At 42.6% G+C, this 21,967-nt stretch overlaps 1 protein-coding gene, 1 long non-coding RNA gene and 1 other non-coding gene across 4 annotated transcripts in view; 2 read left to right on the top strand and 1 right to left on the bottom strand.

Moving 5' to 3' along the window:
• Positions 1 to 3,731: 3,731 nt before the first annotated feature.
• On the bottom strand, positions 3,732 to 9,822 carry LOC144371776 (uncharacterized). The gene is made up of 2 exons (XR_013431884.1): positions 9,529 to 9,822; positions 3,732 to 6,770 (listed from the first exon to the last, which is right to left on the bottom strand). It is a non-coding gene; the product is annotated as an uncharacterized LOC144371776 (long non-coding RNA).
• Positions 9,778 to 21,967, top strand: part of Atp6ap2 (ATPase H+ transporting accessory protein 2) — a 26,590-nt gene continuing 14,400 nt past the window's right edge. Inside the window, exons 1-3 of one of the 2 annotated variants that reach the window (XM_013358032.4) lie at positions 9,778 to 9,963; positions 16,909 to 17,039; positions 18,993 to 19,124. In XM_013358032.4, coding sequence (XP_013213486.2) covers positions 9,924 to 9,963; positions 16,909 to 17,039; positions 18,993 to 19,124 — 303 coding nt within the window. In that variant the 5' untranslated portion in view covers positions 9,778 to 9,923. The remainder of the gene's footprint in view (positions 9,964 to 16,908; positions 17,040 to 18,992; positions 19,125 to 21,967) is intronic. The other variant, XM_005323968.4, reaches the window with a different exon arrangement.
• On the top strand, positions 19,731 to 19,798 carry Trnaa-agc (transfer RNA alanine (anticodon AGC)). The gene has a single exon. It is a non-coding gene; the product is annotated as a tRNA-Ala (tRNA).

Genomic DNA, 21,967 nt, shown 5'->3' with positions numbered 1-21,967 from the left:
AGACATGGTTTTTGCCCTGTCCGTGCCTGTGTGATTATCTAGAAATTAAACTTACTGGTACCTTCATGTTATAGTTTGGGTATGATTGTTCTCGAAAGGTTCATGTGCTGGAAGCTTCACCCCTAGTGTGGCAGTGTCAAGGTGGTAGAACTTTTAAGCGATAATGCTTGGGCTGGGGTAGAGGACTTGCCTGGCATGCATGAGGGCCTGGGTTCTATAACCAGCACTGGAAGAAAGGAAGGAAGGGAGGGAGGGAGGGAGGGAGGGAGGGAGGGAGGGAAGAAAACAAAAGGTCAGGCTTAGGTCATTGATCTCTAGGCCTTAGAAGGGATTGATGTAGCTCTCTTTAGACCCTGGTAAATTCCCTCAGGAGTGAATTGTTATAAAAGAGCAAGCCTGGCCTCTGAATCTCTTTGGCTTCCTGTTTTGCCATGTGACTTCTTCTGCATGTTCTCCTGCCTTTGTGATGCTATCCTCCATGAAATCCTCATCAGAAGCTGAACTGATGGGACTGCTAGACTTGAATGTACAGCTTCCAAAAGTGTGAGCTAAATAAACCTCTTTTCTTCATCCATTACTAAGCCTCATGTATTTTGTTATAGTAACAGAAACCAAGATACTTTGCTATTAGATTTCCTCTATTTCATACTCCACATATAAATAGAAATCATTTATTAAATAATTCATTCATTTATTCATCAGATGTTGTGTTCTTACAACATCTTCTATGAACACTGAGTTGTTATATTTTCACCTATGTATATCCTCCATGTAACTACCACCCAGTTCAAGATATAAAGCATTTTTAGTACCCGAGAAAGTTCACCTGTGCTCCTTCCAAGTCTGCCTCTGTCACCCTTAAAGATAAGAACTATTTTGACTACTCTCATCATAGAGTCAGAAGATACAGGTTTTTTCAGGGTGGTGGTGAAATCACCACAGTAAGTGTCCAGTGGCTTAATAAGATGAAGTTCCCATTAAAACTTGGAAATAAGATTGCCCTCTGACTCAGTCAGGGTTTAATCAGGAAAAAAAAATATTTCAAACAGAAAGATTCTATGCTTACAAAATCCTCAAAAGAGCTTGAAGAGCAGAAGGGGAGGGACTGTCCTTGGGTTATTGGTTTCAAAAATCACACGACTTTAGCTGCTGCGATCCAGAGATGAGGAAGCTGCCACTTTGCTACCAGAATTGCCAATCCCACCATGAAGCTGGCAGCTAGACAGAGAGAGTAGAGTCTGGCCCCCTCTACACCAGCACCTGTTCACCAGCACCAAGCAGAAGAAAAATGACTTCTGTCTTACTTCCACTTTCCAAAATATAGTACAAGTGCATCTCATCAGTGAAATCCCAATCATGTCTGGAAAATTCTAGTGCAAGAGAGTCTGGGTAATATAGTTGTTAGCTTTCCAGCCCCTGAGATAAGAGAGAAATCAAAGACGGGTGAATACTGATACTGTGTCTGGCACACAGCTTCTGAGCATGACATGTCTTAGAGGAGACTGTAGCTACATACGCCCTCCAGGACACTGGCTTCTGAACCATCGTGATTTTGCTATTGTTAAATCAAAAGTATGAGGGAGGGGAGGGGGATGGGAATAACAAAGACAGCAGAATGAATGGGGCAGAACTTTCCTCTGTTCATATATGAATACACGACCAGTGAAACTCCACATCATGTGCAACCACAAGAATGGGAAGTTAGTTATTTATTTTTATGTGGTGCTGAGGATCAAACCCAGAACCTTATATGCACGAGGCAAATGCTCTATCCCTGAGCCACAACCCCAGCAAGAATGGGAAGTGATACTCCATGTCTGTATGATATGTCCAAATACACTCCACTGTCATGTATAGCTAAGAAGAACGAATAAAATAAATACATAAAAAGTATAAACAGACCTCAAAAAAGGAGGAATTAGTGATAATTTATCAGAAGCGTGTTATAAGGAGCTTGATAGAAAGAAATAGGCGTTCTTAAACAGTGAACAAAAAAGAACATGCTTTGTGTGTGTATGTGTGTGTGTGTGTGTGTGTGTGTGTGTGTGTGTGTGCATGCGCACACACGTGCGTTGGGGATGGAACCCAGGGCCTTGCACATGCTAGGCAAGTACTTTGCCACTGAGCCACACTCCAGCCCTAAAACATTCTTATTTTAGTCAGAGTTGTTAGTCACAAGCCCCACACACCCAATCAAATCAGCTGATGCAAAAGAAGAGACTGCCCTTATACCCATTAGGATAAGCAATATAAAATAAATAAATAAAGAGATAAATAGATAGATAGATAGATAGATAAATAAATAAATAAATAAATAAATACCAAGTGTTGGCAAGGATGTAAAGAGGCTGGGAACCTTACGCACGGTTGGTGAAATTGCACAGGGCTACATCCTCTGTGGAAAACCATATGGTAGTTTCTCAAAAAATTAAAATAGAATTTCATGATCTGGCAAAGCCCACTTCCTAGCTGAAAACAGGGTTTATACTGGGGACTGAACTTAGGGGCACTTAACCACTGAGCCATATCCCAATCCCTATTTTATATTTTAATTTAGAGACAGGGACTCACAGATATGCTTAGGGCCTCACTAAGTTGCTGAAGCTGGCTTTGAATTCATGATCCTCCTGCCTCAGCCTCCTGAGCTGCTGGGATTACAGGTGTGCACCACCATGCCCAGCTGAAAACAGTCTTGAAGAGATGTTTTACAAATCCAAGTTCATAGCAGAACTATTCATAATACCCAAAACACAGAAGCGACCCAGTGTCCATCAACAGATGAATGGATAAACAAAATGTGATAAATCCATATAGTGGAATACTATTCAGCCTTAAAAAGGAAGGCAATTCTGACATGTGCTACAACATGGAGGGACCTCAAGGATACTGTGAGGATATTAAATAAGATAAGCCGGTTGCAGCCAGGAGCAGTGGCACATGCTTATAATCCTAGCAGTTGGAGAGGCTAAAATAAGAGGATCAAGTTCAAGGCCAACCTTGGCAACTTGGTGAGACCTTGTCTCAAAATTAAATTAAATTTTAAAGGGGCTGTGGGTGGGTGTAAGTCAGAGTTGCATGCCCCTGGGTTCAATCTCCAGTACTGGGGAAAACAAATTTTTAAAAACAAATAAGCCAGTTGCAAAGGAATACAATGTAACTTCCAGAGTACTCAAATTCATAGAGAGAAAATGGAATGATAGTTGTCAGAAGCTGGGGGAAGGGAGGAAGGAGGAATGATTGTTTAATGTGTACAGAGTTGCAGATTTACACAAGGAAAGTGTTTTAGAGATGGATGGTGGTAACAGTTGCTTAACAATTCCAAAGTACTTAATGCCACTGAACTGTACACTTAAAATGGTTAAGATGCTCCTGTAATTCCCACAGTTTCGGGAGGCCGAGGCAGGAGGATCGCAGTTCAAAGCCAGCCTCAGCAAAAGCAAGGCCCTAAGCAACTCAGTGAGACCCTGTCTCTAAATAAAATACAAAATAGGGCTGGGGATGGGGCTCAGTGGTCGAGTGCCTCTGAGTTCAATCCCCAGTACCACCTATCCCCCAAAATGGTTAAGATGGTAAAATATTTTAGTATAATTACAGTAAATTTTGGGGCTGGGGATGTGGCTCAAGTGGTAGCGCGCTCGCCTGGCATGCGTGCGGCCCGGGTTCGATCCTCAGCACCACATACAAAGAAAGATGTTGTGTCCGCCGAAAACTAAAAAATAAATATTAAAAAATTAAAAAAAAATTACAGTAAATTTATTTTTTTAAATGACAGGGTTGAGTTATAAGGATTCTGGGGGCATTTCACCTATTTCCAAGTCAGGGAAAGCCGTTGAGTCTTCCCAGGGATTGACAACCAAGAATTTCAAACCTGGTAGGACAGGTGAACACATCTGGTCTTTCCTGTCTACTTGTCTTCGGATGTCAGCTTTACTCCTCTCTCAATATGTGTCAAAAGATGGTAACTCCCAGGTCTCTCTGTTCAAGGGTTACCAAAGAAATCAGTAGGATCTTTGAGCCCCAATCCCCAAATTCTAAGATTGAGAAGCCCATTGGCCTGTCTGGGTCATGTGACCACCCCATTTCAGTTGGCCAGGTTAGTAGCTTATCAAGCACAGACTAGGACATGAGAAGGAATGGGAAGGTTTCAAGAATGGCTGGGTGTGACTCATGCAACCGCCCTGCCAAAGATGGCTTATTACAATACATTCCAGCTGAGGAGATGGGTGCAGCTGAGCCTAATGTATTGGGTATTTGCTCTGACTGTATACACACCGAGGTGACATTGATGAAGTAGGAATCCCATGTCACTTGCATTTTTGAAGAGAACACACTAAGCAGGGCGCAGTGGCACACACCTGTAATCCTAGCAGCTTGGGAGGCTGAGGCAGGAGGATCGCGAGTTCAAAGCCAGCCTCAGCAATTTATACAAGATTCTTCAAACATAAATTGAATCCACTACATGTAATTTCTACCAAGTCAAAGGGAAGTGTGCCTTCTCAAGATTCAAAGGAGCAAACTAGATTTATAAAGGCTTTCTACCGTGAAATATAACACACAAATGAATACACATCAATGTTCAGAATATGGATAATCATATAAAATGAACACTAGTGTAGCAACCACTACCTAGGTTAAGAAATGACTGGCACCTCTAAATCCTGCTGCATGTGTGTTTCAGAAATATCTGTTTTCTCTCCACCCTGGAGGCTACCACTATTCTGATTTTTACGTAACAATCTCTTTTTTTCTTTCTTTCTTTTTTTTTTGCTTTGTTTTTGGTACTGGGGATTGAACCCAGGGGCACTTAACACTGAACCACGTCCCCAGCCCTTTTTATCTTTTATTTAGAGACAGGGTCTTACTAAGTTGCTTAGGGCCTTGATAAGTTGCTGAGGCTGGCTTCCAACTTGTGATCCTCTTGCCTCAGCCTCCCAAGTCCCTGGGGTCACAAGCATGCATCACCACACCCAGACCTTCTATTGCTAATGGACATTTAAACTGCTTTCACTCTGGGACTATTATGACCGGTGCTGGTAGGGACATTCTTGTACATGTATTCTGTCGTATGTAAATGCATTTTAGTGTAGTATTTATTCCAACTGAACAGCTGACTCATTGGCTAGGAATAGCTTCAACTTTAATAGATTAGGCAATATTCTTGGATACCATTGCATCAATTTATACTCCTACTAGCAAGATACGAGTTTCAGCTGATTCACAATCCTTGCCTACGCTTGGCATGGCCAGGCATTTAGCTTTTGCCAACCTAGTGGTGTGTGGTGCTATCTCGTGGTTTCAGATTTGCATTTCCCTAACTAATAATAAGGTTGAGCATCTTTTTTTAATATGTATTTACTGGCCTTTGATTTCCTCTTTGGTGAGGTCTGTGAAAGTCTGTGACCTACTTTTCTATCAGGTTGTCTTGTTCTTATTGAGTCACAGGGTGATTCATATATTCTGGATACAACTTATCTTTTCCCATTTTCTGGCTCATATTTTCACTTACTTTATAGTGGTTTTTTTTTTTTCAGAACAGTTTGACATTTACAGAAAAATTAAGAATACAATACAGATATTTCCTACATACCTCACACCGAGCCTTCCCTATTATTAGCATCAGTGTGGTCCATTTGTCACAACTAATGAACCAATATTGATGTATTATTATTAACTAAAGTTCATACTTTATTCATATTTCCTTTTTTCTGTTGGAGTAGCCCAAGCAGGACACTTCGTTACATTCCATCATCATTTCTCTGTAGTCTCCTCTTGGCTGTGACAGTTTCTTAAGACTTTCCTTATCTTTGGCAACATTGACAGTTTTGAAGGGTGGTGATCAGGTGTTTTGTAGAAAGCTCCTCTACTAGAATTTGTTCCATATTTCTCTCATGGGGGAGGAAGACCACACAGGTGAAGCATCATATCATATCCGGATACATACTATCAATGTGGTTTATCACTGCTGATGTTGACCTTGATCTCCTGATTGAGGGAGTGTTGTCAGGTTTCTGCATTGTAAAGCTATCCTCCTCTCCCTTCCCCACCTTTCTGTACTGCATATGATGTCTTTTGAAGAACAGAAATCCTTTTTTTTTTCATATTTTTGTTGGTGCATGATCATTATATATAACGGTGGGATTTGTTGTTACATATTTGTATATGCACACAATATAACCATATAATTTGATCAATATCATTCCCAAGAGCTGGGCATGGTGGTGCATGCCTGTAATCTCAGAGGCTTAGGAGGCTGAGGCAGGAGGATCACAAGTTCAAGGCCAGCCTCAGCAATTCAGGGAGACCCTAAGCAACTTACTGAGACCCTGACTCTGAATAAAAAATGAAAAGGGCTGGAGATGTGGCCCAGTGGTAAAACACTCTTGGGTTCAATCCTCTGTTCAAAAAAAAAAAAAAAAAGTTCCCCGGTATTTTGAAGAGCAGAAATTCTTCATTAATAATAATTATTATCATTGAGTGGGAGGCTGCATGCTCTGGGGGCAGAGCATGACCTCAGCCTCTACCGGGCTTCCAGGGGGCTGGTTTGCAGTCCAGGCCATCTCACCAAGCTCTCTCTGGGGTCACTTAGAACTCACTGCTAGAATGAACTGGGGAAGGGAACAGAATTAGGGACGCCAACAGAAATGTGTGTTCTTTCAAATCTCACATTCAGAACTTTAGTCGTGAAATTCAAGAGCCAAGAAGTTGACATCTCTGTTTTCCCCTTCTCCTCTGAGTCTTCCCCTCAGGGCAATGGCTGGCTGGCCCCCGGCCTGTGGCAGCAAGGGAAGGGAAGAAGGTTAGTTTTTTGTTTTGTTTTGTTTTGTTTTGTTTTTAGCTGCCAAATAGGCCTTTTCTGCAAACACATATGCACCTCTTAATGCCTCAAAGGAAAAGTTAACCACACAGTACATCATCCATTGTAGCCAGGCAGGGATGGGGGCGGCTGTAATCCCAGCAACTAGTTCAGAGGATGAGGCAGGAGGATTGCAAGTTCTAAGTCAGCCCCAGCAACTTTTCGAGGTGCTAAGCAACTCAGTGAGACCCTGTCTCTAAATAAATTACAAAATAAGGCTGGGGATGTTGGCTCAGTGGTTAAGTGTCCCTGGGTTTAATCCCTGGGACCAAAGAACAAAAGACTAATGGGCTGGGGATGTGGCTCAAGAGGGAACGCGCTCACCTGGCATGCGCGGGGTGCTGGGTTCGATCCTCAGCACCACATAAAAATAAAATTAAAAAATGTGTCCACCGAAAACTAAATATAAATATTAAAAAATTCTCAATCTCTCTCTCTTTAAAAAAAAAAAAAGACTGAATCATAAAACAGAACTGCTGACCACTCACAGTGTGATCTTGACAACGTATCCACTTCCCTAGGTTCAATCTCTCAATCTATGCACCGAGGAGAAGGCTTCCAGAGCATTTCTTGCTAAATTCTGAGGCTCTAATAAGCACTAATGGTCCTCTGAGAAAGCTGGAAGGGAACTTTCGATGTAAAGATAAGCTATTTGCCCTTAGCCCAAAAGACTATGTTATTTCTTAAGACAAACAGAATAAGAAAGATTGTGACACTATGAGGTTTTTCTTGCAAGGTGGAGATTTGTTTTATATTCCTATCTATACAATTTTGATGCTATTCCTCAAATTAAAAGAAATAAGATTGTCCTAGAACTCTTTTAAGAACAGAAAAAGAAAAAAAAAAACTGCTTCCCCTGTTTCTTTAGGCTAGATGAAACTGCAGAAACTCTGGTCCACTTTTAGCTGATTATCTCCCTAAATAAGGGTAATTTAGATAAGCTCTTGAAGCGCCTCTGGTTTAAAACCGTTCTAGGATATGCAGCAAGAAGGACTTTTCAATTGATGTGCACAGAAATGAATTCATCATGACTAAAAATGATTTTAAAAATTTTTTTCAAGCTAGTCATGTTAGAGTTGATGTTTTGGAAATTAGCTGCTTTAGACATTTTGGTTCTCATAATTTTACATTTTCAATGGACAAAAGATCTCTGCTTTTTCAGATTTAAGTCACATTTGTTGTGAAAATTCTCTGCTGGAAAAAATGCAATTTTGAGAGTTCGGAGTTTCCTGAGGTTGAGGGAGAAAATCCAGAGTCCGTTTTCTAAATTGAGAGTGGCTTTGGGGCTGGGCATGCGGCTTGGTGGTGGTGTGCTTGCAACAGACACACACACACACACACACACACACACACACACACACACACACAGTGGCTTTGATAAGCATAATGGGTTCTAGAAAGCTTAGGCTGAGTATTTGGGGAATCTTCTGATTCCAGTTTTGAGGTGGGCAAAATTTCCTTGGGTTGTTCTGCTGCCTGGGAAACTCCTGGGGTTGCTGTTTTCAACCCGCGCGCGCCTGTCCATCCGTCTGTCTGTCTGTCTCTTCTCTTTTCTCCTTCCAAGTTAATTCTAAGAAGAAAATAAAGAGTTGGGGGGGGGCTGGGGATGTGGCTCAAGCGGTAGCGCGCTCGCCTGGCATGCTTGCGGCCCAGGTTCGATCCTCAACACCACACACAAAAACAAAAGATGTTGTGTCCGCTAAAAACTAAAAAATAAATATTAAAATTTCTCTATCTCTCTCTCTCTTTAAAAAAAAATTTTAAAAAGATAAAATAAATAAAGAGTGGGAACTGAGAAAACAGAGACATTCTTCTCCTAATAAGTCTATCTTATATTTGTGCACTGAACAGTACTCACCCACCTTCTATGGCTCCCCATTTCCTGAAAAGTGTAGTTCTTTCTCATGTACATTTCAAAATTCTTAATAAATATGTTCCTAACTTAAAGTTTTAGCTTGGCGTCCCCTTCCCTCATATAATCTTTTATCAAGCAGAACAGTTAATGAGGAGGCTTTCTTACTTTAGAGTTTCCCCTACCTGGAAGAAGCTCCCTACCTCCTCGCATACTGAAATCATATCCATCTGTCAAGGTCATCAGCAGGAGTATCATTTTCTAACCAGTGTCACTTTCTGCTTCACACCATAGAGACTAAAGACCATAAGCTGTGGGAAGGGAAGATCCTGGTCCAATTACTAAGTCTAGCCCTGCTATATCGTCACAGAACACCTTGCCCAGACTAGAAACTGAAAAATGGATGTTCCGTCCCACCGTTCTTGGTAGTTCGGAAAGTATTCGGAGGCAGGGCTGCCAGATTCGGCTAATCAAAATAAGGACGCTCAGTTATATTTGATTTTCAGATTTAAAAAAATGAATACTTGCTTTAGTATGTCCCATAAAAATGTTCGAGACATACTAAAAAGTATTTGTTGTTTATCTGAAATTCAATTCTGGGAATCCTGTATTTTATCGAACACCCCTCCTTGGGGGCAGGGATTCCCAGGGGCATCTAGCTTTATTCCCGCAGATGCTCAACATCTGGGTACTTCTTAAAGCGAAACCCGAACCTGCCGTTGTACAGTTGGCATTCGTAGCAGGGTGGAGCCCACGACCCGGAAAGACAGACCCCCCCAGTTGGAGATCGTCGTCGGAGACTGAACAAAAAGTCGGCACTCACAAGGCAGCCTCACCGGGTGGGCTCTCGGGACCCCGCGACCGGCTCAGTCAGCCCCTCGACACCCCCTGCCTTACCCTTCATCTTATGACCCGTCATCGCCGGCAGGAGGTCGGCACCGCCCAGCTCTTCAATCGTTGGCTCCCATTGGCAGGGCATTCCATCCATCATTCTATACCCCGCCTAAAAGGCTGGCCGCTCCCTGCTACGTCTCTCCCGTAGTTCGCGGCGTAGCTGCCAATTGGTTGAGAAGGCGGCAGCCGTCCCGGCGCAACAAAGGGGCGGGTTCTCGGATTCGGAGCGATATCAAGCGCGTCACCCCCTCAAGCTGCGGTGGTCGCTCGAATCCCGCCCGCCCTCTCAGTGTCGCCCTGCGCTGCTGAAGCCGCCGCGGCACCATGGCTGTGCTCGCCGTGATCCTGTGCTTGTCGGTGGCGGGTGAGGAGTCGGGGCGGACGTGCGGGACGTGCTTCGGGAAGCCCTGCGCCGCGGGGCTCGGGGGTCCCGGGCGGCCAGGGGTGGGCGGCTGCCCGGCGGATGCCGCAGTGCGGGCAGCCAGGGCCGACCTCGCCTCAGCCGCCTCTCTCAGGGCTGTTCCCCAGGATCCGCTCGTAGCGGTGCGGCCTTAGGGACCGACGGTCGGGGGCCGGGGCCGGGCGCCGGGGCCGGGCTCCGTGGGGGGTTCTCGGAGCCGGCCTCCACCCTCCGCCTTTTTGAGGAAGGCGCGTCCCTCCGCAGTGCCGCCAACCTCCAATCAGCCTGGCCTCCTCTTCCGGCTCGGGAGGCCCTTCGGAGGTCGGGCGCATTTCTCAATGGACTGGTGAACCGCAGCCCGCTGCGAAGAAGGAAAGGCCGATTCCTTAGCTGCCATTGGCTGCTGCCTTTATTATTATTCTTTGCATTCGGTTAATGTCTTCAATGTAGTGGTTGTCACCAATAATGGTGACGGCTCTAACTCATGTATGTTTCAGGATGTAAAAATTGGGGTGGTGTCATTATTTTATGTGGTTTGTATCTTCGGGTGAACACAAAGCACCTCTCCATAGTTTGTCACAGTTCCCAGTTTTAAGGATTTGGAAACTGGGATGTGAGTCACATCCTTAGGGTCACATGTCAAATCAATGGCAGCTTTCTGAGAGGAACCTGGGTTCCCTAGCATTGAGCAAGAGTGGAAGTCAGCGAACATTTGGCCTCTCAACTTGTATATCATGTGGTAATGCATTGCATTTGACAGCAATCCTCAGAAAAGGGTGTCGTCCTCGTTTTGCAGAGTGATCAAACCTAAATAGATTATTCAACACCATAGAGGCAGTAAGTAGTGAAGTTGGACTTGAACCCAGACCAGCTGGCTCCAAAGCACGGGCCTTTTCCATAATGTGTTGTGGCAAAGGCAGTGCTGCATGTGAGAATGTGGGTGTGATGGGGGCCGAGCCAGGGAATGCACACTGTGGGCAACAAGAGCCCAAGTTGAGAACAACTTGGAGGAATTGGTGCCCTGGTCTCCCGTGTGTCACTTTAAAACCAGTGGGAGGTCTGTGCCTATGCTGTGGGAGGTCCTGCGTCAGGAATGACAATTTAATTCTGTGGGAGGTATAGACCAGTGATGTTCTTGAAATCGGTAGCTCTCTTCCATCTCTGGAGGTGTGTTGATAATACTTATATTTATTTTCTTTCTTTTTTTGTCTGTGAAACCAGGGATTGAACCGAGGAACGCTCTACCACTGAGCTATACTCCCAACGCGGCCCTTTTTATTTTTTATTTCCGGACAGTCTTGCTAAATGGCTGAGGCTGGCCTTGGTGATCCTCCTGCCTCAGCCTCCTGAGTCACTGGGACTACAGAGGTGTGCCACCACACCCAGCTTTTTGTTTCTTTTCGTTAGCTGACTTTGAAAAGGTCATTCTGATCTGTCCATTAAGATGCTTTTCATTGGGCATGGTGGCTCAGTCCTCTAATCCCAGCCACTCTGGAGGCTGAGGGGGAGGATTGCCAAATTCGAGGAGGCCTGTCTTAATGACTAACGAGCCATGTGTTGAAATAAGAAATGCACAAACAGGGCTGGGGATATAACTCAGAGGTAGAGTGCCACCAGGTTCAATTGTCAGTACCACACACACAAGAAAAGAAGATACTTTAGTTCAATTTTTTATTTTCATTGAGTTTTTGAAATTAAGAAAATCTTCCCTTTAATACTGTGCTTTAAACAAAACATCTGTTGAAATTCTCTGCTTTAATGACGTTGTTTTGATTCAGTGAGGTTTAGGTTTTCTGGTTTGGTTTTGAGTCTAAGATCAAATAATTGTTTCTGCACATGGTTTGAACATGCTTTCCTTACTAGAATGATCTAGTTTCTACAAACCAAGAACTTCTGCATTGCTGGGTCTTGTCAGATGAGGTTAAATTATTATTTTCCACAATGACTAAGTGTAATTTAATGGAAAACATCTTCAAGAGCTCCAACTTCTCTATTTGAGAAGAAAATCAAAATCTTTTAAAACATGGTTACAGAAGTGGAGAGAGAACTAAGAAACTAGAGTTATAAATATCATGTCCTGAGGAATATTTGAAAAAAATTCAGATATTTAACCTTGAGAGGAAAGGCAAAGAGTGAAGCACATGGAATTTAAGGGATGTTATGTAGAAGATGGAGTTGATTTGGTCACTGATACCCAGGAGGACAAAACTAGAACCCCCCCCCTTTTTTTTCGTATTGATGGATTCCATCCATTCATAGATCATAACATAGTATGATGGAGTTCTTAGAAGGACACGGAGCCTCTCACCCAGACTGGGGAGGTACCTCACAGGGCAAATACGGGAAAGGTTGGGGTGAAAAGAAAGGACATTTTAAGGGCTAGCGATATAACTCAGTGGGAGAGCACTTGTGTAGCATGCGTAAAACCCCAGGTTCCATTCCCAGCAAGAAAAGAAAATACACAGAAAGAAAAGAAAAGGCATTTTAGACAGAAGCATAGACATGTAAAAGGAAAAGAGCAAATAGTTTGCTGAGGCAAGAATGTATAGGGGCTAAGTTGGAGAGATCCCAGAAGTAAGGTTGGTAAGGCCTCTGGGCTATTATGTTTTGGATTTGCGTCAGAGGCTCTGGACATTTAAGCAGAGAGGTAGACAAACACATTTGTATTTTGTAAAAGTGATGAGAAAACTGATCAGAGAGTGATACCACAGGGTCATAGAGGCAGCCAGATCTAGCAAACCTGGTGAGGGACACTGAGGGAAAAGGATTCAGGAGATGATAAGAAAAAGCACTCAGTAGAATTCTGTGGTTCAATTAGTCGTGGTGCTGCAAAAGTATTTAAAAGTTCCAGCCGTGGTGGCACGTGCCTGTAATCCCTGTGGCTCAGGAGGCTGAGACAGGAGGATCACAAGTTTGAGGCCAGCCTCAGCAACTTAGGGAGACCCTAAGCAACTTACTGAAAACATAAAAAGGGCTGGGGATGTGACTCAGTGGTTAAACACCCTTGGGTTCAATCGAAATACAAAATTGTTTTTTAGGTTTAAAAATATATATATATTTTGGGGCTGGGGGTGTGGCTCAAGTGGTAGCACGCTTGCCTGGCATGCGCGTGGCACTGGGTTCGATCCCCAGCACCACATACAAATAAAGATGTTGTGTCTGCCGAAAACTAAACAATAAATATTAAAAAAAAAAAAAATATATATATATATATATATATATATAAAGGCAACTGATTCAAGCAACTGGGCAGAAGGTGGCAACCTTTTTGGAGCCAAAGAATGCAGGAGAAGCATGTGGAAAGATGGTAGATCCAGTTTTAAACCTGTTGAGTCTGAAGGGCAGGTGGGAATTAGAAGGAAATGTCAACAGACTGTTGAGTATATTGGTCTCAGACCTAAGGGAGATCTAGGCTAGAAATAAAAATCTGGGAGGCATCAGTGCATTTCTCTGTTCACAACCTAGGAGTGGATGGGCTCAGCCAGGGAGAGCTCTGTAAAATAGGAAAGTAGGGGGTCAAGAATGGAGCTCTCAGATCTCCGAAGTGGAATATAGTAGGTGATCCATTTAGATGTTAGGAGAATGTACTAGAACTTAAAAAAAAAAAAAGTCATCTTTTTGTAAACAGTAATGGTCACTTGTTAATGTCCCTCAGTTTGTCTGATGTTTTCTCATGATTAGATTGGGAAGAATACTATACAGGTATCAATCTTATTAGAAATTTTCATTTCTGTGTGCTTTGTAATGTAGTACAAATATATAGCCTATTGTTGTTAGTATTAATATCATTGTTATTATTACAGTTCTGGGGATTAAACCCAATGGCTTCAAGCATCCTAGGCAAGTGCTCTACCTCTGAGCTACATTCCCAGCCCTGTAGCCTATTATTTTAGTACAAGTGTGCAACATATGCTTGCACCCACGTGCACACACATATACACATATGTACGGGCTTCCTTCCATCTTTGTGCTGAAAGGGTTGAAATCTAAAAAGTTGGGCCATCACTGCTTCAAAGGATGAGAAGAGAAACAGGAAAGCAACCAGAGGGATTGAAGGAAAACCAGGGACCCTGGCTTCGTGAAGTTCAAGGAAGGAGATTTTCAGGGAGGGTGTTCCCATTTCAGATGCTTCGGGAAGTTCAGTAAATTAAGGGCTGAAAATTGTCTTTTGGACTTGGCGGGCTGTGTGAGTGGCGGAGGGATCAGGAACTCTGGGCTTGGTAGCTGGGTAGCGTCCAGGAGGTGAAGTAGAGAAGCAGGTTATGGTTGACTCCAGTTCTAGGATTCTTCCTTTGAAGGGAAGCAGAGGCTGGTAGCTGGTTTTGGAGTTGTTGTTTGTCATTTTAATTTTAGAATGGGCACACCCTCAGCATGTTTTTGAGGTGTGACTTCATTCACTCATTAACTGAGCAAGTATTTATTGAGTACCAATTTGTCAAGCACCGTTCTTACCCTGGGGATACTGAGTGAACAAGATACAAATCCCTCCTTCATGGAGCTGATTTTCTTCAGGGACATCTTTCTATGCCTACCACCACGTCGTCGCCTATCTTCTGATATGTTGTCTGTCTCAGAATAGTGGCTTAATAACATTTGAATGAATCGTTTTGTAGGTGAATGAGTGAAAGTCTCTAAGAAGGCTGAACACAAGCCTATGTTAGAGTGGAGGGGACCATCCCTGCCTTCCTGTCTGGAGGGAGAGGACATACAGGGAGGGGCTTGTGCAGATAAATTGGTGATGAGGAGAGGAATTCCTCTTCTTTCTGGGGACGAGGTAATCGGGTGAGACTGAGTGATAACCCAAGAAGCTGAACGTCAGGGAGCCCATTTCAGTTCAGTACAAGGAGGAACTTTTCAAAGGACTAGAATGTTGGGACAGTGGAGCTGACTTCAGATAAATACAGTGTTTGTAAATTGAGGCGGGGTTCCTCATCACTGGTAATGTTCAAGTCAAGAGTATGGGTGGCTTGCAGCCAGATGTCCCAGAGCTGTGATACCTGCAGTGAGCAGAAGTTTGGACAAGGTGACCTTTCTCTGTATAGGAGCCTATTTCTAAGGTTTCCTAAAGCAGTAGCCTCCTGAAGGGGTTTGTTGTATGTCCATGGAGGTTAATCTAACTACAAAGGTGACACAAAGTTAAATAGTATGGCTTTTGCAGGGTTGAGTGAGTAGGGCCACATCTCAAAACAAAGGTACTCCAGGTGAAAATATGGTTCCTTAAAAGCGAATGGTACTTGGAAAGCCTAGGTCTTGTGCTGCCCCATTTTCCTTAGAGTTTAGCGAACCAAGATGTCTGTGGGTTACAAGTGACCCTTCCAGTCTGCTAGTTTTTGAACTGCCTCTGGCTAGAACGATTTGGAAATCCCTGTCCTGGCTGCTGTGCCCAATTGAAACCTAAGTCTTTGTGTTGTATCAGCACCATCCTGAGGCCTTTTATTTACCGTCAATACTGCAACACCAAGACATTTACTGGCGATTCCAAACTTTATTCCTATTCCCTGTAAATGGTACTTCTCTTAAGTCAAGAGAACAACAGCCCTGCTTTATTAAAGTCTCATCTTCCTATATGAGCCAAGATTTGTTTTGGACTTGCAGCTGATTTTTTCATAAGAACCTAAAACTTTCCACTAGTTCCTTGCCTTGTATAAACTAGACACCACTGGGTTAATACATAACGGGGGAAGAAGCCAAAAACCTGGGGCTGGGGCTGGGGCTCAGCGGTAGAGCACTCGCCTAGCATGTGCGAGGCCCTGGGTTTGATCCTCAGCACCACATAAAAATAAATAAATTAAATAAAGGTTAAAAAAAAAAAAGAAGAAGACAAAAACCTTAGCCTTAGCCTTGGAGGGCTTATAAAAATGGTCCCTTTATTCAATTAGCCTTTATCTTTAAATCCAGACACCATACCCTTGGAGTAGTTGACTTAATCATTACAAAATACCTGTTCACACCCTCCAGATAGGTTGACTGAAAATACCATGTGGACTTTGTTTCTGAAGTCTGAATTGTTTTATTTTGTGACTGGTCACAGGCATCTCCACTTGACAGTTCTCATTTCACTAGGTTTGCATGTAGGACATTGATCTATCCTGAGATAAGAACATACTAAAGTCTTATAAAGTCTTATAATGAGATACTAGAAACTTTATGAATTCACACTTGGTAGAGAGGGCCGAGGGTAGAAATAATTTAGAGATTTCAAGTTTTCTTTCTTTTTAGCCTGTGTCAGGGTTTTACTTTTTGTTGTTGTTGTTTTTAAATTCTGGAGAAATGCCACTGACTGCTAATTTTTGCCAGATGGTCACATGTGCCTTTTAGGTCTGTAGGAAGGTGTCTACATCATTAGGAAAATCCTGTTTCGTGGTTGTACTTTTGTTCGAGCAGAATATATGAACTTGGGCTGAGACTATAGCTCAGTTGATAGAGTGCTTGCCTTGCATCTTGCATGCACAGGCCCTGGGTTCAATCCTCAGTACCATAAAAAAAATATATATATATGAACTTAAATTCTTCTTTTTCTTTTTTTTTTTTTTGTGGTACTGGAGCTGGAACCCAGAGCCCTGCGCATCCTAGGCAAACACTCTACCACTGAGCTACATTCCTAGCCATCCCTCCCCTCTTTTTTCTGTTTTGAGTCAGGATCTCACTAAATTACCCAGGCTGGCCTTGAACTTGCAATCCTCCTGCCCTGATCTCCTGAGTTGCTGAGATTTACAGGCATATGCATCTAGCTGAACTTAAACTTTGAAAAATAATTTGTTGACATTGAGGATTCAGCATTTCGTCAATTGTAATTTAGTATGCCAAGTCAGTGGATGGTGGGGAAACATGTATTATATTTAACAGTTTTCAAGGTGGGTACAAAAGAGTTATGGTGCTGATAATTCATTGAATCTGTTTTCTTTTCAGGGGTTTTGGGGAATGAGTTCAGTATATTAAGATCACCAGGGTCTGTTGTTTTCCGAAATGGAAATTGGCCTATACCAGGAGAAAGAATCCCAGATGTGGCTGCATTATCCATGGGCTTCTCCGTGAAAGAAGTATGTATATATTTTTAAATGCTTGCAATTCTTTCTAAAAACACATTTGCTGATTTCTTCTAAGAGACCAAGGAAGTAACAAACATATATAGGTATATTCACTGCAGATTACTAAAGTTTTTGAAAGCTCATTTCTGGTTGGGGAGATTTTTGATAAGTGCTTCAAGCTTAGTTTCTGAAACCAAATTATTATAAATTATTTACCATGTAATTATTTAGTCATCGTTTAAAAATTCTTTGTATACCAGATAATGCATTTGTCCTATTTTTTTTAGCTTTTAAATATTTTTTAAATATATATTTTTTTGGCGTGGGGAGGGTACCAGGGATTGAACTCAGGGGTGCTCAACCACTGAGCCACATCCCCAGCCCTTTTTTATATTTTGAGACAGAGTCTCACTTGAGTTGCTTAGGGCCTGGCTTTTTCTGAGGCTGGCTTTGAACTCGAGATCCTTCTGCCTCCAGCCTCAGGAGCTGCTGGGATTACAGGTGTGCGCCAGTGGCTAAATATGTCCTTATTTTTAATTGACACATAGTAAATAAACAGAGGTATTCTACTATTAATAGGATATATCTTTTCTTTTAGTGCAGGTGGTAGATTTGCTATGAATGATAATATTAGATACACATCTTGTCTGAGACTAGGAAAATAATGTGGTAATCATGTAGTCCTTGGGCAGCCTAGGATCTTGGTTTCTTAGTCTGAAACTATTATGTGTTGTAGTCACTGGCTGCTTACATGATTGTAGCAGAGTGCATCTATATCCGGCCAATCCCAGAAATCTGAAGCTCAGGGCTTAGAAGGAAAGAGATGCATTTTGCTTTCTTATTGTCTCCTCCCCCATTATGCATATGGTGAATTTGATGTGGTCCCTAGATATCTTCAGTCACCAAAAGGAACTTTCCTTCTAGATCTTTAGTGTGCTTGCAAGAAGCTGTTCATGGGAACTGTTGAGCTGCCAGGCAGAAGGGTGGAACCCCTGAGCTCTGTGTCGTCTCTGGGCAACCAGGGTGAACACATTTGTATGTTTAAGGATGAAAGTTGTACCTAAATTCTTTACAACCTTAATGTATTGGGTTTTTGTTTTGTTTTGTTTTGTTTTGTGTTTTGTGCTGAGGATGGAACCTAGGGCTTCACACATGCTTAGTAAGTGCTCTACCACTGAGCTATACTCCAAACCCTACAACCTTAAATTTGACTCCAAATGGCTATTAAAATTACCTTTAGAAATAATTGTTAGTAAACTGGCCAGGCATAGTGGATGGTGCACACCTGTAATCCCAGCAACTTGGGAGGCTGAGGCTGGGAGGATCCCAAGTTCAAAGCCAGCCTCAGCAACTTATCGAGGCAGTTAGCAACTCAGTGAGACCCTGTCTCTAAATAAAATACAAAAAAAAGGCAGGGGATGTGGCTCAGTGGTTGAATTCCCCTGAGTTCAATTCCTGGTATTAAAAAAAGAAAATTGTTAGTAAACTGACATGAGTTACTTTCAGAAGGAATTTTGTTTGTATTTAGTCTAAAGAGAATTTTGTAATGACAGTCTTGCTATGTCACTGAGAGAGAGAAAAGTGATTCCATATGTAAGGGTACAAAATGATGTAGAGGAAGAAATTGTCCATGGTTATAAGAAGAGGAGAATGTTTTGCAATGTGGAATTTAAAAAGTCCTTGTGTTGTGTTTACTTGCCTGCTTTTTTTTCCCACAGCAAGTTTGAGCTGATTTCTTAGTAGACTTTGTTTCAAATCCAGAATCTTAAGAAAATGAAGAAGGTAGAAATCAGCATCCTTGATTAGGAGATTGCAGCTACTATTTATTTTATAAAATGATTATTGTCTCCGTGAATTTTCTTGGCCAGGGTCATCAGAACCCCTAAACTCTGTTTAGTTGATATTATGGGGCGATGGTTTTCTGAGTTGATAATTAAGCACCATTTTATGCCTTTCGACATTTAGGATCTTTCTTGGCCAGGACTTGCTGTGGGGAACCTGTTTCATCGGCCCAGGGCTACCATTATGGTGATGGTGAAGGGAGTAGACAAGCTGGCTCTCCCTCCAGGAAGTGTCATCTCATACCCTTTGGAGAATGTGAGTATATTTCGCACTAAAAGTTTTTGTGGGGAGGGGCCAGTGCTAGGGATGGAACCCAGGACCTCTAGCATGCTAGACAAGTGCTCTGTCCCTGAGCTACAGCCCCAGCCCAGAGGAATACACTTTTTAATTTTCTCTTGCTAGCGAACATTATGAATTAAATTCTAAACACTTTTTTTTCATTTTTGGATACACAATTTCTTTAAAATGCACTCTCTTTTGAAATTCTTTGGAGAACACAGTTTCATTAAAAAGATAATGGTAGTTATCAAGTTATGGAAACCTGGCCATTCTCCATGGGTGAGAATTCTTTCTAAGATAAGAGATAGACAAGTTGCCCTGCTCAAAATGGTCAGAGGCTTGAGAAAGAGTGCCACTAAAATAGAGAGCCACTTGAGGGTGTGTCCTTCTGACATTTTCTTGGGCATTGTCCTGTCACCTTCCCTTTAGAACTTTTCCTCTGAGACAAAAGGCTGTTTGCTGGCTCGCTTATTCCTTCACTGGCCTTTCAGGCAACGTTGGCGATGAGCTGATGGGAGAGGCCCTCCGTCTACTGCAAGCACATGGACGTGCTGGATAAAAAGTCACAAAACAGGGCTGGGGTTGTGGCTCAGCGGTAGAGCGCTCGCCTAGCATGTGAGAGGCCCTGGGTTCGATTCTCAGCATCACATAAAAATAAATGAATAAAATGAAGGTATTAGTGCTGGGGATGTGGCTCAAGTGGTAGCACGCTCGCCTGGCACGCGCGGGGCGTTGGGTTCGATCCTCAGCACCACATACAAATGTGTCCGCTGAAAACTTATATATATATATAAAATTCTTTCTCTCTCTCTCTCTTTAAAAAAAAATGAAGGTATTGTGTCCAACTACAACTCAAAAATAAATATTAAAAAAAAAGTCACAAAACATCTTCATGAGCACAGCTACCCTGAAAACAAGAAAGGGGTGCACACAGGTGCCAGATAGGAATAGAAAACTCAGAGGCCACCGTGGTAAGCAGGAGCTGACACTGAAAGGGTGTTTCCTGCCGAAGGTGAGGAGCTGTAAAATGCTGTCTGTCCACTTGCTCTTGAGAAAGGGACTACTGAAACCCCAGCTGCCTGGGGCTGCTGCAGAGGAGCTGGCTTACCGCCCTGGGTCATGGGCCCCAGATTCCCCCAGAGAAATCTGAATTACAGGGGTAGAGAGGTTCCTTCAGAATTCAGGACTCATCCTGTAGGGACACCTCCTTTGGCTGTTATAAAAAATTGAAGGTGTGCACTGAGGATGTAGCTCAGTAGTAGAGCACTTACTTAGCGTGTGTGAGGCCTTGGCTTATTTCCCCAGCACGGGGACAATAAATAATTGAAGGAAAGTCAGAAAGTACTTGAAGGAAAAAACAAAATGCCATGGGAAAGGTGTCAGCCACAGTAACACCTCATCTTCCTAGATCAGCCGAAAAGCCATTTTAGAATGTGTATTCAAATTGTGCAATAGAAACTATAAGACACACGAGGCAGTTGTAAGACATTTTTGATCGGTGATATGTTTGTTGATATTCTAAATATTTCAGAATTTAGATTGTGATGAGTTATTTAGAAATTTTTTTTATTTCCAAATGTATGGGTTCTTTTTTTAAAAAAATATTTCTTAGTTGTAGATAGTTGTAGATTCATTTTTATGTGGTGCTGAGGATCGAACCCAGTGCCTCCTGTGTGCAAGGCAAGCACTCTACCACTGAGCTATAGCCTCAGCCCTGGGTTCTTTTTTTAATAATTTCTAATTTAAAATTTTTCATTTTACTGTAAGACGGTGGTCTGTGCGATGCTGATTTTCTGGGCATTTGTTTTTCAGACTTTCTTATGGCCAATTTCCAAGCACACATGGCATGCTTACAAAACAAGTATGTACTAGACCACAAGGCAAATCGGAACAAATGATAAAGAATCAGGATCATATTAACCACCCTCTCTGAACGCAGTGCATTTAAATCTGAAAATAATAACAAAATGATACCTTAAAAAAGTATCTGAACTGGGCATGGTGGCGCACACCTATAATCCCAGCGGCTCAGGAAGCTGAGGCAGGAGGATCACGAGTTCAAAGCCAGCCTCAGTAAAAGTAAGGCACTAAGCAACTCAGTGAGATCCTGTCTCTAAATAAAATACCATATAGGACTGGGGTTGTGGCTCAGTGGTCAAGTGCCCCTGAGTTCAATCCCCAGTGCCAAAAAACATATCTGGATCAACATACCCCTGTTCCATCCACCAGCCCTCCTACCCAGCCTTTGGTAACTATCTTTCTCTTTCTACTTCTATGAGTTCAACTTTTTTGTAGATTTCATATGTGAGATTATGCAGTATGTTTTCTAATGTGCCAGGCTTATTTCATTTAACATAATGTCCTCAAAGTTCCCCTGTGTTGTCATAAATAACAGGATGTCTGCCTCCATTTAAAGTTGAATAGTAATTCACTGTATATATATATATAAACCACAATTTTTTTTCCAGTGCTGGGGATTGAACCCAGGGCCTCTTGCATACTAGGCAAGTGCTCTACAATTGAGCTACGTCCCAGCCCTACCACATTTCTTTATCCATTTTCTGCTTATGGGTAGGTACCTAGGCTGCTTTCATATCAAAGCTATAGTGACTAATACTGCAGTCAACATGGAGTGTGGAAATCTCTTTGGCAAGCTGATTCCGACTCCTTGGGACATATGCCAGAAGTAGAATTGCTGGCTCATACTTCAGGGGTCTAATGCACAAAATAGTGACTATCATAAATAATAATGTATTGTGGGTTTTTGTGGAGGGGGTCGTGGTACTAGGGAATGAACCCAGAGATATTCTACCACTGAG

This window comes from Ictidomys tridecemlineatus, chromosome X (assembly GCF_052094955.1).
Source record: "Ictidomys tridecemlineatus isolate mIctTri1 chromosome X, mIctTri1.hap1, whole genome shotgun sequence".
NCBI classification, from domain to species: Eukaryota; Metazoa; Chordata; class Mammalia; order Rodentia; family Sciuridae; genus Ictidomys; species Ictidomys tridecemlineatus.
The sequence above is the reverse complement of the archived record's forward strand: the minus strand, read 5'-3'. Positions and strand labels throughout refer to the sequence as shown.